This window comes from Empidonax traillii, unplaced genomic scaffold (assembly GCF_003031625.1).
Source record: "Empidonax traillii isolate 1590-97213 ecotype Southwest subspecies unplaced genomic scaffold, ASM303162v1 scaffold11:size2795301, whole genome shotgun sequence".
In the NCBI taxonomy this organism is placed as follows: domain Eukaryota; kingdom Metazoa; phylum Chordata; class Aves; order Passeriformes; family Tyrannidae; genus Empidonax; species Empidonax traillii.
Window position 1 is genome coordinate 649,319 of NW_020955204.1, and position 16,252 is coordinate 665,570.

The 16,252-nt window shown below is 35.5% G+C and overlaps 2 protein-coding genes across 37 annotated transcripts in view; one reads left to right on the forward strand and one right to left on the reverse strand.

Annotated features, from left to right (window-relative positions):
* Nucleotides 1-3,336, forward strand: part of MYBPC3 (myosin binding protein C, cardiac) — a 62,176-nt gene extending 58,840 nt beyond the window's left edge. The window contains exons 33-35 of the mRNA XM_027886511.1: nt 845-1,036; nt 1,968-2,013; nt 2,507-3,336. Of these exons, the coding sequence (XP_027742312.1) occupies nt 845-1,036; nt 1,968-2,013; nt 2,507-2,616 (348 nt within the window). The 3' untranslated portion in view covers nt 2,617-3,336. The remainder of the gene's footprint in view (nt 1-844; nt 1,037-1,967; nt 2,014-2,506) is intronic.
* The window catches only part of MADD (MAP kinase activating death domain), a 72,012-nt gene continuing 58,456 nt past the window's right edge, over nt 2,697-16,252 (reverse strand). For 35 of the 36 annotated variants that reach the window (XM_027886481.1, XM_027886473.1, XM_027886489.1 and 32 more), the window contains 2 exons: nt 15,647-15,693; nt 12,476-13,988 (listed from right to left, as the gene is read on the reverse strand). In XM_027886481.1, the coding sequence (XP_027742282.1) occupies nt 13,881-13,988; nt 15,647-15,693 (155 nt within the window). In that variant the 3' untranslated portion in view covers nt 12,476-13,880. Of the gene's footprint in view, nt 2,708-11,369; nt 11,381-12,475; nt 13,989-15,646; nt 15,694-16,252 lie in introns of those variants that run through there. The other variant, XR_003571519.1, reaches the window with a different exon arrangement.

Consider the following 16,252-nt stretch of genomic DNA (forward strand, 5'->3'; position numbering starts at 1 on the left):
ACCAGGATGCACTGGATTGATATGCCTTTGATAGGTCAAAGACAAAAGTGATTCAGTAAATCTGAAGGCAGTCTATAAAACAGTGCAGTACTTCTAGTTTTTAGGGATGAAGAAACAGATGTTAATTCTGAAAGAAAAATGGATAAATACAAAGCCTGGTTTTCTACTCTTTAAAGACTATTTCTTCAATATACGTATTGATGAGCCTGAAATAAACAAAAGCAGTTTGTTTTCTATCAGACTTTCATTTTCAAAATTTCATTGATAAAAATTAAAGGCACATTTTCAAGTACAGGAAACAAAACATAAAGACTTGAACTGGTACAGAACTAACTACTTTTATTCCTCAGCTGAAGCCAACAGGAACTTTATTTTTAAATTCCTGAAGTTTCTGAACATACGCTAAAGGCTTTGGAAAATCCTTTTCCAGCCCAAACCTTGGCATCCCAGTTTGGCCACTTAATGTATGAGGAACTTTGTGACACTTCTGTAACATTCTTGTAGCATTCAAGCATATTCTAACAAGCACAATTAAATAACTCATGAATGAATGAATGAATTTGTAGCCAGTTTGTAAGGTTGAGGGTTTTTTAAATTGCAGTAAAATAGGATACAGACCTACATTTTCTACACGTTATTTGACAGTTAAAAGAAGTATTGAACTTCAGAATTATTGGTTTCACAAGTTTGTACTGAATGAGTTGTTCCTTGAAAAATTATTAACACTGTTAATAGCCCTCATAATGCTATTTAGCCTTTGATGGCTAAAATAAAACTGCAAGATCAGGTGTAAATATTTCATTTTCTACCTTCTATTTTAAAATTCTTGTTCTTTGTTCTTCAGCCAAAGATATCCTGGTACAAAAACAAAATGGATCTCTCTGGGGATGCCAAATACCGCATGTTCAGTAAGCAGGGTGTGTTGACCCTGGAAATCCGGAAACCCACTCCATTTGACGGAGGCATTTACACCTGTAAAGCTGTTAATGAGTGTGGGGAAGCTGAAATAGAGTGCAGACTGGATGTCAGAGGTAATCGGATGAATTTTATGGATAACATTAATACTGTAATGAAGATAGAGTAATGGGTAGCTAAAACAAAATAAAATCCTAGTTCTTCTTTATCTAATCCTGACTTCTTGGTTGGTATGTAAAAAAGTTTGTTAATTACTTGCACCTGCAAGATTGTTTTTTTCATTCTAAAGTGTTCGGATAGAATTAATTGCTTGATAGCTAATACAAATCTGAGGATGGACAATTATTACACTTCTGACAATAATTCTAGAGAAAATACTTAGCACTGCAATGGAGGTCTATCTACAAACTATCACTGAGGATAATTTATTATCCTTTGTGCCTACGCTGTAACTGAAAGGTTTAAATCAAGTCATTAGCAATTAAACTTACGTAAAAAGTAGTGCATGTTACACCACAAACATTTTTTAAACATTTATTTTGTTTGTCAAAAGAATCAGGAACAAAAGTCACATGTTTATAACACAGTAAGAAATATTGACTAAATATTTTTGGTAAGCCTACCAGTAATGTATCCATTTGTCAATACAAATGTATATAGCACCAGTTTAAATGCTCAGTGCCAGCAAAATCTGTGAAAGTGACCCACACAGCAGTAATTGATGGAAATCCATCTTCAGCACAGCAAGGTTGAAGGTGTTTCTACACAGCTCAGAGCTGAATATTTGACTCAGTGCTAAGTCTGGAATGTGTATACAGCTCACCCTGCAGTGCTGGGAACCAAAATCCTCAAGTACTTCTGAACAGTACTATAATGTACAGTGTAGACATGGCTCAAAGCTTAATATTATCATCATCTGAAGCTTGATTTAGGAACATTAAATCTTCTCGGAATCATCAAAGCAACTACTATAAAGCTTCCATATTTCAGCACCAAGTCTTAGTGTAAAATTAGCATCCTTTAATGTCTGATAACAATTTTTTTTCATTCTCCAGCACCTCAGTAAAACTCTGAATTGCAATTCATCTGCAAGTCAAGGTAAGAATCAAAACAATTCAGCTGGATAAAGGAGCAATGGCTGTTTGGTTAGATATATGATTAAACAGTTGTTAGATATTCATGATAGATATTTATAATGTTGGTGGGGGGATATGTGCTTGTTTCGATTTCTGTTTGTTTTTTCAGTAATCATACTAAGATCACACTCCTGCAAAGTAATTTATTTCATTTATTTTAAAGTCAGTATTTCATGGGTCTCCACCTTTAATATGCTGTGCCAGTGTAGAAATACATAAGAATAACAGAATACTTTGTTGTCATTTTTTCTTAACTGACTCCAAGCACTTCCTCTAAGAGACTGTTATTTATTGAAATAAGGCTAACTAATATCAATAATCTAAACAAAAAAAGTAGAGTTAAAACACATCTAGAACTGTAAAGTACACTTGAGACTTTAAAAACATGAAACAGCTATAATAGCAGTCAGGTGATGTATTTGTCAATAACTCTTTCTCCCCATTCTCTGTCTCAGCATTAAAATGGAACTTGAAAAGAAGAAAACTGAAGAAATTAATGAAGGATAATTTCAGTTCACTTAGGAGTCCTGTTCATCTTAAAAGTAATTTAATATACGCGAACTAGGAGGCAGCAGTGTCTTGTGATATTTTGCTTACTCAGCATATTATCAGACCCTATTTCCTTTTTTCATACATCTGTTTTATTTACATTTCCACTGTCTCCACATGAAGTAATTGAGAGAAATAAAGATAAAACTTTCCCTCCTTACATAGGTAAGACATGTACGAAAAAGCCTCCTATATTACAATTACATAAAAATAAAAAACCCTCTGTCCTTTCCTAATGCCTGAAACAAACGTAAATTCCCCAGTTCTACAGCTCACTCCATTTTCTCTTTGAAGAACTCTGATATTCTTCATAAGAAACAAGTAGCTCAGAATAATGAAACAGTAAGAAATGAATTGTAGTATTTAATCACCTTTCATTATACTTGTCTGTACAGTAGATTGTAACTTTCATTCCTGCTGCTTTTACTGTCCGTGAGTGCTTGAAAAATCCACTGCCGTGCTCTCGAGCAGATCTTTGCAGAACTGTGTCCAAAACACACCATTGGGGAACCTCTGGCTATAGTTATTTTTCTGCTTTATATAGAAAATAATTTCTTTGATAATTACTCGCTACTTGTTTTCTAGTTTTTAAAAAAGACACCAGCACAGAATTCCAGTTATTAGATGTTTTTGCAACCAATCACAGACAACATACTTATCTACAGAGATAATTTTGCACATCAGATGAAACAGTGAAAGATCTAGTGAAAAAGATTATCTGCACAAAAATAAAAAATTTTAAAGCAAAATCTTGTGATGAAAGCAATAAACTTACTGTCATCAAATCTTACTGAAGGTTTTTGAAAGTCTATGAGTGGTATTGTGTGCATTTTTGCAGGTGATTCTGTCTAAACAAATGACACAACAGCATTTCTAGCTTCTCACCTACCAGTCTGAATAGTATTTGGGGCAGGTTTTTTTTCAGACCTGCAGTAGTTGATAGTTTCTGGCTGGAGCGTACTTTTTAATGATGACAGTACAAGAGATGGTGGGAAGATGATATTAATCAAAGAAGCACTGCCTTTTGAAAGAATCAACACAAAAGGAACTGAAGTATTACTACTTCCCTGCCAACATGCCACTTGGGATGGGAAAGCATGTCTGACACAGCGTGTTAGTTGTATTAAACAAGCAAATATGTCTTCATAATAAAAGCATGGGATGTGTATTTTGATTATTTCATTATGATATCAGAACAAAAAAGGATACCCTCTGAAACTGACATCAGCTTATTCCAGATCAACACTTGTCTGTTGCACATTGTTCTTATTAAACAGTTAAATAAAATTAAAAAGGAAAAACATGCAACGAGGTTTACATTGTTTTGTACTTTCATTTTCTGAGCGACACTATTATTTAAAAGTAGGGCACATGCCACACATAAAAGACAGAGATGATAATCCATATTCCAAAGGATCTATGACCAGAGTGCAGTGTACCAAGAGGATCACGGCAACATCTGTGGGACAATGTGTATTGTAAAGCAGAGACTGAATGGCAAGAGTTAGAACCTAATTCCATAGGGCCTTCTAAGATAGTGTTCCTACACAGACAACACAAATTAGTTTTTACTTCCCAAACTTTCAATGACAATAAACCAAATGCAGATCCGAGGAGTTACAAAAAAAGAAGCGAGCTCCAGTTAGGTTTCTAAAACTTCTTCTTGAAAATGTGAATTCTGAATTCAAAAAGCCAACCTCACACACTGGAAAGAGGAAAAGTGGAAAAGGATACCTGCAAGGTCTGACCTTCTTGTAATTAGTTCTAGAAAGGTCTTCAGAAAATGGTAGGTGTTTATTGATGTTTTGCAAGCATATCATATTGTCTTTTACCTGCTACATTTCTGATATGGATCCTGAAAGTATAGTTACTAATTGTCCATTAATTCCATGTTGGTAATACATAAATAATTAAATAAATATTTTTCCTCCCAAACTGATTAAAACCACATAAACTGACCAGCTTCTCCCAAACCTAGATGGCTAGGAACAACAAAGTACCTCACAATTTTCCTTCCATCACACCTGAAAGATTCCTTGATGAGAGATGGTTTTCACTATCTTCTCCTATGTGAAATCTCCTGTGACGCAAAAATCAGGTGACCTTATCTCTAACCTTGTAAACTACTGTTAGAAGTGTGCAAGGTAAGATCAATAGCAAAAGAAAAAGGTAACATAGGCCATAAAGTCAAAAAATTCATATCTACCAGCATTCTCTTTCAATGTATTAAGTGCTTGTCACAGTTGACAACAACTTCTTTCAAAAACAACGATCCTACTGAAAGTCTTTTCAGTAGTTTTCCCCAAGACAAAAAATCTTGTTGCTCAAGTAAAAGATCCTTACATATGAAAACTATGTTACTTAGACAAACATAACCTCTCCAGGCCAGTTATTTCTGTCTAGTTAGATGTGAAATCGACTTTAATTCTTGATGGTACCACAATTTCCATTTAAATCCTACCAATTCAGGCTGCTGGCTGCCTGTTCAGTGTCCATGCCTCTCCTTCAAACTAGTAACAATGTACCAGGAATGGAGATTCTTAAATGCTTTGAATTTATGTACCTAAGACCTACCTGAAGCACGGGGTGTTGCAGAACATTACTGAAGACACAGTATCATGCAGCATAGAAAAAGTCAAGCTAGCCCAGTGCTTCACTTGAGCTAAGATACCACTTCCAAGAAATATCAACCAGCTCAGAAATATTAAGACAATAACACTTCCAGTACTTCTACTAGCTCAGTTCTCTCGGGGTGGTGTTGCCTGCCAAATAACCCCCCAGCTGACACTGTAGCCTAGCACAGCACACATTTCACACCACAGCATCAATTCTTTTGTGTTTCATCCTGTTTTTCAGCACTGTTGTGTAAATACTGTAAGTAAAAAATATGTACTTGCCCCTGGCAACGGGAAGCTTCACATAGTACTTTTTATAGAAGCCATCAGGTGGAATTAAACTGTCAAATGCAAGCAAACCTTACCTGAACACTTTATTTTATTGACTTGAGATTGCCTTAGTGCTCGAATCCTGACTATTATTTACTGAGCAAATAACAACGGCAAAACGAGTTAATGGTTGACCATTACTTCTTAAAATAACAAAGAAAAGGGCCAAAGAGCCTCGTTGTGCTGCAGCGTTAGCTCACCTCTTCAGTGCCAGAAACTCTCCCACCCACTCATCAGCTCTCGGTCTGAGAGATTATTGCTCAGGGCTGTAAAGCCTGAAGAAAATCTCTTCAAATTGTGGTGTGAGTAAAACAGATTAAGGTAAAGCTGCTGGGTTTCATCCTTTTCCTCTTTCAGATTTAATTCAGTGGGCTTGTACAGAAGCTGTCAAAGCCTGTGTGAGAGTTAACAAATGGTCCCCCATGAAAATAATTTTATCTATTCACAGATGAGAAGTGAATCAGTTGAAGCTAAAGAACTAAATAACAATAATGTCCATTCTGAAGTCATGACAGTGACTCTGTTTGGCATAGCTTCTCAGGTTGCAGTCTATTTTGTATTCTGCTATCATAAATACGTGAGTACTAGCTTAAAACTAGCAGGCATATCTGTGGTAACAGCTGCAGAATAAACATACTTGTTGTTTCCCTCCTGAGTATTAGATTTATGACTGGTTAATAAAAATGCAAGGAGTATTTCATTTCCAAGTCACTGTAAATCCAGGTGCTATCCTCTAGCACTAAAACTGTTCTTGCAGAAAGGGTGCCATAATAATATCCATAATGCAGGTTCATATGTGTGTGACCGAGGAGGATAACGTGTGTAATAAGAAGCTATGTTTCCATTAAAATATATTGTTGCCAATTAGGTACTGATGTATTTTATTTAACTGTTTAAGACATGGTTAACTACTCCAATCAAGACTTGTTGTAACTGAGGGCACAGTAGCACAGTTATGCAGAGAGAAATATTGTTAAATGGAAAAGTCCTACATTTTCACACATTCACATATTTGTTAATAAACCATTGCTTGGAAGATCATTCTAATGTTAGGCAGAAATCAGAGAAAACTACTTGCATTCAGTATCATTTTTAGAAAAACTTCACTTTTCTTAGTAGCTTGCAAACTCCAAACCTTGTCTTTGATGGATTGTTTCAATTTATATGATCATTTAATTCATGACCTAATTTTAGCACAAGCTGATTATATAGATGATGACCTAGATGATCTAGATGACTTTTAAAGATTCCTTCCAATCCAGACTATTCTATGAATCTATGATCTATCACCCTGCCTTGCTCTTAAGTTACAATACTTATGTATTATACTGGTGTGAAGTGCAAATTAAACTGATGGAGTTCAAATTGTCCCAACAAAATATTTATGAAAAGTGCCTCACCTGTCATGAGTTTATCTTCCTCTTCCCCTCTGTAACAGAGAACAGTTATCTTTATTAACTTTTTTAGATTATTCTATCAAATCATATATAACTGTTACTTATTGAAAATTACAGTGAGAGGTCAAGGCATTCCTATATATTATTTAACAATTTTTTCAACAAATGGCATGACAGATATTTAAAGATAACCTAAGTTCTCCTCACCTGCAGGCTTCATTTCTTATGAGAAAGGATTATCATTCTAGCTGTTTCAAGGGAGGTCTACAATTGAGTAGAATGAATGAGAACACAAGAAAATATGAGTTGGTAGAAACTTTTCCTTAATTTAATCATACGATGACCATTAAAATAAAAGTAGCATGAGAAAATACTTTTCTGGAAATCCGAAAAATCATTTATGTTGCTTTATCACAGAATTTCTTTGAAATAAAATCCCTGTATGTATTTAGGAGAGAGGTCTGTCACTAACTTATCATCTTGGACATGTAGGTTCAGAACTACAAGCCATTCCTGCCTCCTTACAAATGAATTTTATAAGAACAGTCTGCTGAGATTAAAAATAGCCCCACTGATACCTTTCAAGTGCTTCCCAACCACAGAACTCTATTTTAGGGAAACAAAAGCTGTCATTGAGATATCCTTTACTTGTCTTTGGGCAGGGTCCCCACAGCACTCTGCATAAGCAACACATCTTAGACAGCTTGAACTGGTGAAAGTTTAAAAGAAACAGATACGAACAGCTTCATATATTAGGTCCAGATATGGAAAAAACCAGTCAGGCATCTGCTTTCTGTGCCAGACAGAAATGTTGACAATAAGCAGCCCTAAAACCATGAATAATTATCATAGCTATGAACACATTTCAGATCTATTGTGTATTAGGATAGCTTCACCAGACAAATAAACCAAAAAAATGACTAATATAGTATATATTAAATATCAGTAGATATGAAAATATCAAATAAAAATAAGTGGTATGTTCCCTTTTCCTCTTCACTGTGGATAATTGTCTGAACATGATTTTGTATTCATTATAGCTTATTTAGCAAATATGAAGAGTATCATACACACTTTTGTTTTGCTTGAAAGTATAAATCGTTGGTCTCAAATATATGAACCCAGATTGTGCATAAATGCAGTCTGACCTTCAGTAAGGTTGTATTTGCTTGCTATCTGTCATAATGTTAATAATTGCCCCAGTAATCCAGATCTATTCCAGGAAATTATGATCACAAAAAGACTACCTACTAATATAACTCTCAAATACATTTATTTACTGATGGTTTTCATATACCAAAATGAGGAAAAATGGTCAAAAAATCCAAGCTTTTCTTCTGCTTCATAGGCTAGTTCATTGCATAGGTTGACTTAAAAAAGCTCCAAGTACAGCACATTTTGATCATAGCAAAATCCTCAAAAATTTCTACCTGAAAACTGGAATTGTTCTTCTTCACTTGTATAAGAGGGGATAACAGTACTGTTTATTTACAAAGCATGATTTCCTTCCATGCTTTTTTTTGTTTCCTACAGTACTGGAAAACTTTAACAATTTATAAAATTTGTTAGGTTACAAGTGTGTTTTAGACAAATTTCTTTCTTGTTAATATCGGGTTAAATGGTTGAGCCATTTCTAACAAGGAGTGTTGGGAAGAGCTGCTGCTGGGAGCTATCACAGAATAGCAGAAATAAGACTGGAAATCTTTTCTTTTCCCTCTATAGCAGTCTTCAGCACTCCATCAAAAATAACTTTATTAAATGCAAAAGCAGCAAGAGTGGAATAAGGCTGAGAATGAAAGAAGATGACAGAGTGTTTGATAAGAACAGGAGAGAGGAATAAGAGACTGTGACTGGAAGCTGGAAAGGGGCAGACATTGGTTGAGCAGGAGACTGGGAAGAGCGTAAGTCTGAACTGCTTGGGGAAAGAGGCTGGGAGATGATGATGGTCACAGAGGTGAGAAGAACTTATGACCAAAAAAAGCACAGGTAGAAACAGATACAGATGATCTGATGGGAAATTGAGGTGCAGAGCTGAGCCTGACTGGTTGAAGAGTGTAGGCCAAGGAAATGTGAGGAAACGGTGAGGAATCCAAGCAGGGAGATGTGTAAAAAGAGAAAAAGGAGAGTGCCTCGATACCCAGTGTGCTGTGGATGGACTGGTACTCACTGGAGTTAGTACAAGAAACTGAAAAGGCAAAAAAGAGTGGGAGGAATTGCAATACAGAACTAAAGTTTTCGTATAATTCAAGGAAGCAATTGTTTAGAGTTCTACCAGTATTTTTCCTGCCACCATTTGTTGCTTTTTATGTAGAGCTATTTTGGGAGATGAGGATTTCTATTTCTATGTAGGTTCCTAAACCACATTTATCACTATAGTAACTGTTGCAAATAGAAGCAGGACTGTTTGCCCTTGGCTGACATATATATATATTTATTTCTGACATCCTAAAACAAAATTAACTAATGCCAAAACTACTGTGCCACAGAAGTTCTGAAACACTGTACACCTGTAAAAGGAAAATTACCTTATGATTTTACTAACCTTGGTATAAGCATTGAGCTCATTTTTATCTGAGCGCAGAATCTGCCTGAAAGAGGTCCTCTCTAAGCACGACATGTACTCAACCACACTCAAACCTCACTTGTCACCAACATCAAGCTTTTAAACCTTCAGATACAGTGCTGGAAAGAGGGGTCACATACACACTATTATTTAAAGCATTATCACATGTCTACTATTTTAGTGAAATGACCAAACTGGGAATGGCTGCAGAATCTCAAAGCTGTCGCTCACTGAACATCTTACAAGAGCATTACAGGGTAGGGCTGAATGAGAAGTCATTGCCAGTATCAGAAGCAAAGTCACCAGAAGCTGTCTGGAAACGTCTTGCCCTTGTGAAAAGCAGATGCATCAGACTGAGTTGTGACTTCTGTAAGAGCAAGAAGAATCTCTTTGGCATCATGTGGCAAGGTCCTTTGCATAAAGCTTCTGCTTCTTCCTCTTAAATCTCACTTCTTCTGGAGCTAGGGGATGTTTTACTTCACCAACACCTGGTTTGTCTAAGAGCAGTAATTTGGAGTTCCTAAATACCTAAATTCCTAAATACATAATACAGAGTCAGAGTTAAGCAGGAGCCACTGTTCTCCCAGAAGGAAGATCTTGCCTCAGAGGTAACATCACTTGACTTTCAATCATTTGGCAGTCGAGGGGAACTGGGATGTAAATATTGCTCTTTGTGAGAAGTTTAGCTTCTATTTTCTACCTAGTTCTTAATTCAGTGATAACAGGAGCCTATGCCCATTTGTTCCCACTGTAGGCAACTGCTTCCTTATTAGAAACAAAAGCCCTTCTTTGGCATAAGTAGCAAGACTCCAGAAATATCTTCAACATTTTGCAACACAAATCTTCCGAGGAAGGCTTAGCATCACAGCCATCTTCCCATCCACTTTGATTACTAAGAGAGAACTTTAGTTGGAATCAAAATTCTTAATGATTTATGTTTACAAGCAATTTAACTTTTAAATACACAGAAGAACATTTTATCTTACTCTGCTATCCTGAAGTGACAAAAGAGGAGGACACAGATTATCTGAAGTTAGGAATCGGGGTGTAGGAAATTTTCACAATGGTTTTCTTAAAGTAATGAATTCTTTCCTTCAACCAACATCTTCAGTAAGTTTTTTCCAGTTATATTCTTAATAAATATCACTTCAGTGTTGTGACACCCAGTGATGTTTAAACCTTTAACCTTTAAAATGTGGACCCACTCATATTAGAAGTGGACACTGCATTCATAAATAAAACAAGAGCTTTTTTTTTTTTTTTTTTTTTTTTGAACATCACGATGAAGATCCATGAACCAGGAGACAAATTAGTAACCTTGGTTCCACTTTGAAAACCCCTGTGTTTACAGAGAACACTTAATGGTCATTTTTAAAACCAACTTCCACAAACAAGAAATTGTAGCAGAAAAAGAAACCTGTTCAGCACAAGGAAGTTTTAAGGTAAGTTTATGACTCTTTGTGACATTTGTCTAAGTGCCTCGGAAATAGCACAAGTGTTAAAATAAAAAGGTCGCGATTTTGAAATTCTTAAAAACTAAGACACAGGCTCCTCCTAGTGGTAAAAACGCAGGAATTATTTGGTTTGTGCTAAGAAATTTCTAGAACTATTTATTATTACCAATTACTCTCAGCCTTCAAGTTGGTTCTGGAAGGTTTAGAAACCCCTAACTTCTTTACTGCTGCTAAGGAATTCTTATCTAAATATTAAAATGAGTGGGACATGACTAAAACCACATGCAAACAACCGGAATTATTTTTTTTCCTCCAAAATAAAGTTTACGGACCTCTTAGCACTTGGAAGTGATGAAAGGAAAGCGGAAAGGATAGAAGACTGAATTCCAAGAGACTTATGCTTTTTGTACCACTTTTAAATCTGACCTGCATTTGGTATCCAGAGAGCAGCATTCTGCATTTAGTAGTGGAAACACTGCACAGAATGCCTTTGGCTCAGATGAACACGCTACATGCCTGCAGTTCTCAGAACACCTGCTAAATCCTCATCATCAACTGCAAGAAAGATTTTATATATTCCAAAAATCACTTCAATTTGGAAGCCAAGACAGTTGCTCTCACCTAAAGAGCAGACGCACAGTGTCAGCCCACTTGCTGAGGTTGGTCCTGATTCATCCCTGCCACAGAACAGCAAACAATATATTTAGCCACACCTGTTCTTTAAGAAAATTCTGTGAAAAGGGACAGAGGGCCCTTCACTGAAGTTTTTCAGCAGTCTAGAGCATATAGCAGTTTAAGAATTTATGTAAGTCACAGAAAAAATACATTAGCAAAAATATAGCTTCTATAAGAGAAAAAAAGCTGTATATAGTAAGTGATGCTATGCATTTAATAACCTTACCCTTATAATTTTAAGTTAATGGTTTGATTATGTTAATAGGCTGATAACATAATTACAATTTAAAAATTTAAATTGACTACCTGAGTGGGACCCAGTATTGCAGTAAATGGAATACCTATTGTAGACCAAAGTGCCTTCAGTCTTAACTGTACTTTTAGGAGTATCAAGAACATTACAATTGCTAAAAATTCAAATATTGCTAAAAGAAAATTTACAGTCTCAAGAGGACAAAAGAAAGAAAATAATTTCTAAAGAGGCTAATTTCATGATTTACCAATTTCAGTTTTGCCTTTAAGCTAGGAAAGGATGAAAAATCCCTTACACGTCATTTCTATTTGCAAGTATGCAATAAAAATTTCCGTATTTCAGATGTGACTGTTTTCCTTATTCATGCTTTTCAGACACTTTTTTTTTTTTTAAGACAAATCACACAGATGTTGTGACAGAAGAAAAAAAAATTACTTTTAACCTCTTACGTGGAAAGACATTTAGACTGCCCATTTATAGTCTTCTCTTTTTCATTATTTCATAAATGTGTATGGTATATTTTGTATACAATTACATTCATTTCAGAATAAGTTACACTGATAGAAAAGCACACAATATGAAAACTAGTTGCTGGTTGAATGACATTTTATTTTCACATTCAGAGAGCTGTACAGTTTCTATAAATAGATGTGATACTATAATATTTACATCATTTCCTCACCCATATTGGTATATTCCATTTAAAATGGTAGATACCCTGACCAAGCCAAAACAGGGTTATTTCTGGGTGCATTTAGTCAGAATTCTATGCCAAAACATACAATACATCAGTTTGCATCAGAGCAATTTTTCCTGGTAATTTACATGTAACATTATTTTCTCTAGACAGTCTCATCTTCCAGCATCCTAAGAGCTTTCCAGGCAAGTACAGTACAGTTCAAGAACAAAAACAGGATGCAAGAAAACATTCATATTTGGCCTATTTAAAATAAGGAATGTGATGGATAGTTTTAACTATGTGAATTTCATTATACACAAATACAGTATTTTCAAGATCCCTTGAAACACAGGTACAGATTGAAAAAAAAACAAAAACAAAAACAAACAACAACCAACCAACGGTTTAAAAAAATTGAAGACAGCATAATCCCCTGGGCTTCTGAACACGTTCTGCAGATTTCTACAGTGTACTTCTCCCAATAATGTTTCCAAGTTTTCTTACTCCCTTATTCATTTTCTGATCCCTGTGATTAACTGCTTTAGGCAGTGCTTATATGCATCTGTTAAGTCTACTGCTGGGATAACTACAAATGTTACCTAAATTGCCATTTGAAAATCCACACAATCCATGAAGTGTCAAGATTTTTCACAATATGCTACCTTCAGAGTTTCTCTCTCCACTTCTTTTCCCTCTTGAGAAGTAGTCATCTCCACAGATGGACCAATTTAATAGCCAAACTTCAATTGTCACATGGTATTTTAAGACTATGACAGCTAAATTGTTCACCTCTACCAAAGGTGTCTGAAGAACTATGTGACAAGAACTCTGTGTTAGTAGTTAAAAATGAACAACACAGAAGGAAAACAATAAAAACACTACATTTAAACAACATACAGGACCAGACTGCTTCCACTGTGCACATACCAGAGAATCGGAAAGCAGAAACCTGCAGTTGTAAAGGGATTAAATTGTAACAAGTACCACTAGAACAAAAAAACAACCGAACTCAAGCTGTTAGTCATCTTAAGAAAAAAGGAATTCCAAAGGAATGTCCAGAGTAAGTAACTCACAGCTGGATGCAGGTGCTCAAAACCGTCTGATTAAAAGCTCGTTTAAAAACTCCATTACGAACGAATTCAGAAGGAGACTGAACAGTGAAGTCTCAGGTTTTTCTATGGGGAGAGACTTGCAAGGTCATACATAAATAATCACGTTCTCATAAAAGACAGAAAGTGAGCTCCAGTAACTGCAGCAAAACTGGGAGTACTGCATATCAGTGTACCAAAGGGTAGGTATTTCTAAATATCATGATCAACTGGAAACTGGTCGAGGTGGTTTGCTTTTATTTTCTGCCTCTTTCCCACGAATTGCAGCCACATAAGAGAAGAGACACAGCACGGAGTAGCAGATCTCATGAGCCTACAAGAATTCAGAAAAAGAGATAATGAAATTCAGATTATTAAGTGATTTGCAAAATCCACTGCACATTTTGTACTTTGCTATATGTCTTTCTTCATGAGGCAACTACTCTGGCTAGAGATAGAAGTCAGGAAAATGTGTCCCATACCTTCTAACTGAGATGGATAGAGAAGAAAATATTTATAACAAACTAAAAACCTCCTTTAGGATAAAAACATTAGTTGCTTAATAGTATGATTTAATAATTTTTAAAAACAGTATGCCAAGCTGGAAAGTTGGACAGCCAGTTTTAGAAAAAACATTCTACATAATTACTTTCGGTCTGTTGTATGAAGTTACAAGAAATTTTCTGGGAGGGGTTGAAAGAGCTAACTAAAAAAACTAAACATCCAATACTGAACCTTGACTAACGAGATGGTGGGATTCTTCCTTACTCACAACTACCTTGTTATGCTAGGACTGGTAATCCTCATAATTTTTAATCAAACACTAGTAAATAATATGAACTTTGGGTTTCACCTTTTTTTTTTTTTAATTATAAAAACCTCTACAACCCAATATTGCATGTTTCCTATGAAGAATACCAGGCAATTTTGTCACTATCTTAAAGGAGAGGGTTTCACATAGCATTACCAAGTTTTACAATTATTACTTTTCACTCATTGTGTGCTATTATTTAACTGAAAATCCTCTTTTAACATGTGACGGGTAGCACAATTCAGTGAAAGTAAGACGTAATTTATATCCTAGTTCTAATACTGGCTATTCTGGTGATGTTAAAAACTCTTATCCTGTAAACTGACATTCAAAATCTTTGTAAATCTAATAATCATACAACATTTTGTTGTATTATAGTACAAGCTAAAACACTCATGTCAAATACAATTTTTTTTTCATTGAACTGCCTTTTCTTATTAACAGACAGAGCTATCTGCTTCTTAAACTACATATATTCTAAGCATTTTGTTCTGAACATTTCTAGTTCCTTCAGTTAATTTTTCTCTCTCTCCCCTTGAAGGACTGAGTTTCAACAAATGTGCACACTGCACTTCGGGCACAAAATAACTGAAGAAATTTCAGTTCCGACAATAATAATTGTCTTCTATTTCTTCCTTATAAGTGCATATAAGCTTGATCATGTGTAAAATCACTAAATATCATTATAAACTGCTAGCATTCCCAAAATGTCATAAAAAATGAACACTAAATCACAGCAGTAATTCATCTATACAGCAGTGTACAGATGTCTATACTTGTAATGTTCTCTTGCATCTCCCCGCTCACTTTCATGAGGAAATGGGAATTTTTCATAAACTGTTAATAATCACTTCATGCCTAGGGACTGGTCTCCCTTTACATTGTTTCTATGGATTAAGGATTGTGTTCTGCACTGTCTTAGAATTAACAGTTCCACTAGTTCTTACTGTGCTACACCGGCATCTATCTTTAAAAGAGACAGTGTTTTCTGTACTACCTGTTGAGTTCCTCTAATTTCATAGGCACAACAATCACCAAGTTTTGTTGTCTTCCCCTGAGGAAAACTAGCATAAGAAGTAGCACTGCAAAATCCTGCAATCCCAATGTCATTCTTTTTGCCACATGAAAATGTAAAGACAGATCCTCTATAGAACTCCCAGAAGGCATCACAGGTGACTCACCATTGGCGTCTTGTACTTGTGGCTCACCACTTCTTTAGTTTCAGGAACTAAAACCGGACGGGCAAGAGACAAAACAAAAAGTTCAAAAAACGAGAGGCAAATGGGAAAGAAATAGCACAGCGTTCCCATAGGAAAGGGAAGGGATGCAGACAGACAGCAGGTGCAGATACAAGCCACCTCACTATCCTTCACTTCTAGATACTTTTCCTTCTTTTCATTTACATTATATATGTCCTTGGAAGATACTGATAACAATAATACATTACTCGGGTTGACAAACATTTTCACTGCCTCTGTTTGGCACAGTAGATATTTGATGGTTCTTAGAGACTGGCTTTTCTCATATTACTTATTCTTGCTAGACAGCAAAAATAGTGAAAAAATAAGGCTAATAACCAAATATGTCTTATGTCTACGACAATAAAACATGAACAATTCCATGGGAATTTATCAATACGCGATTCCCAAAGATTTTGCCATTTAGATGTTTGTATCCCTCTCTGCTGAATAATAGATCTCAAAAAACCTGTTTGAGACTATACAGTAAGTTAGTGAAATCCAGAAAAAAAAAAAAAAAAAAAAGAAGTTGAGAGAGAAAATTTTCCA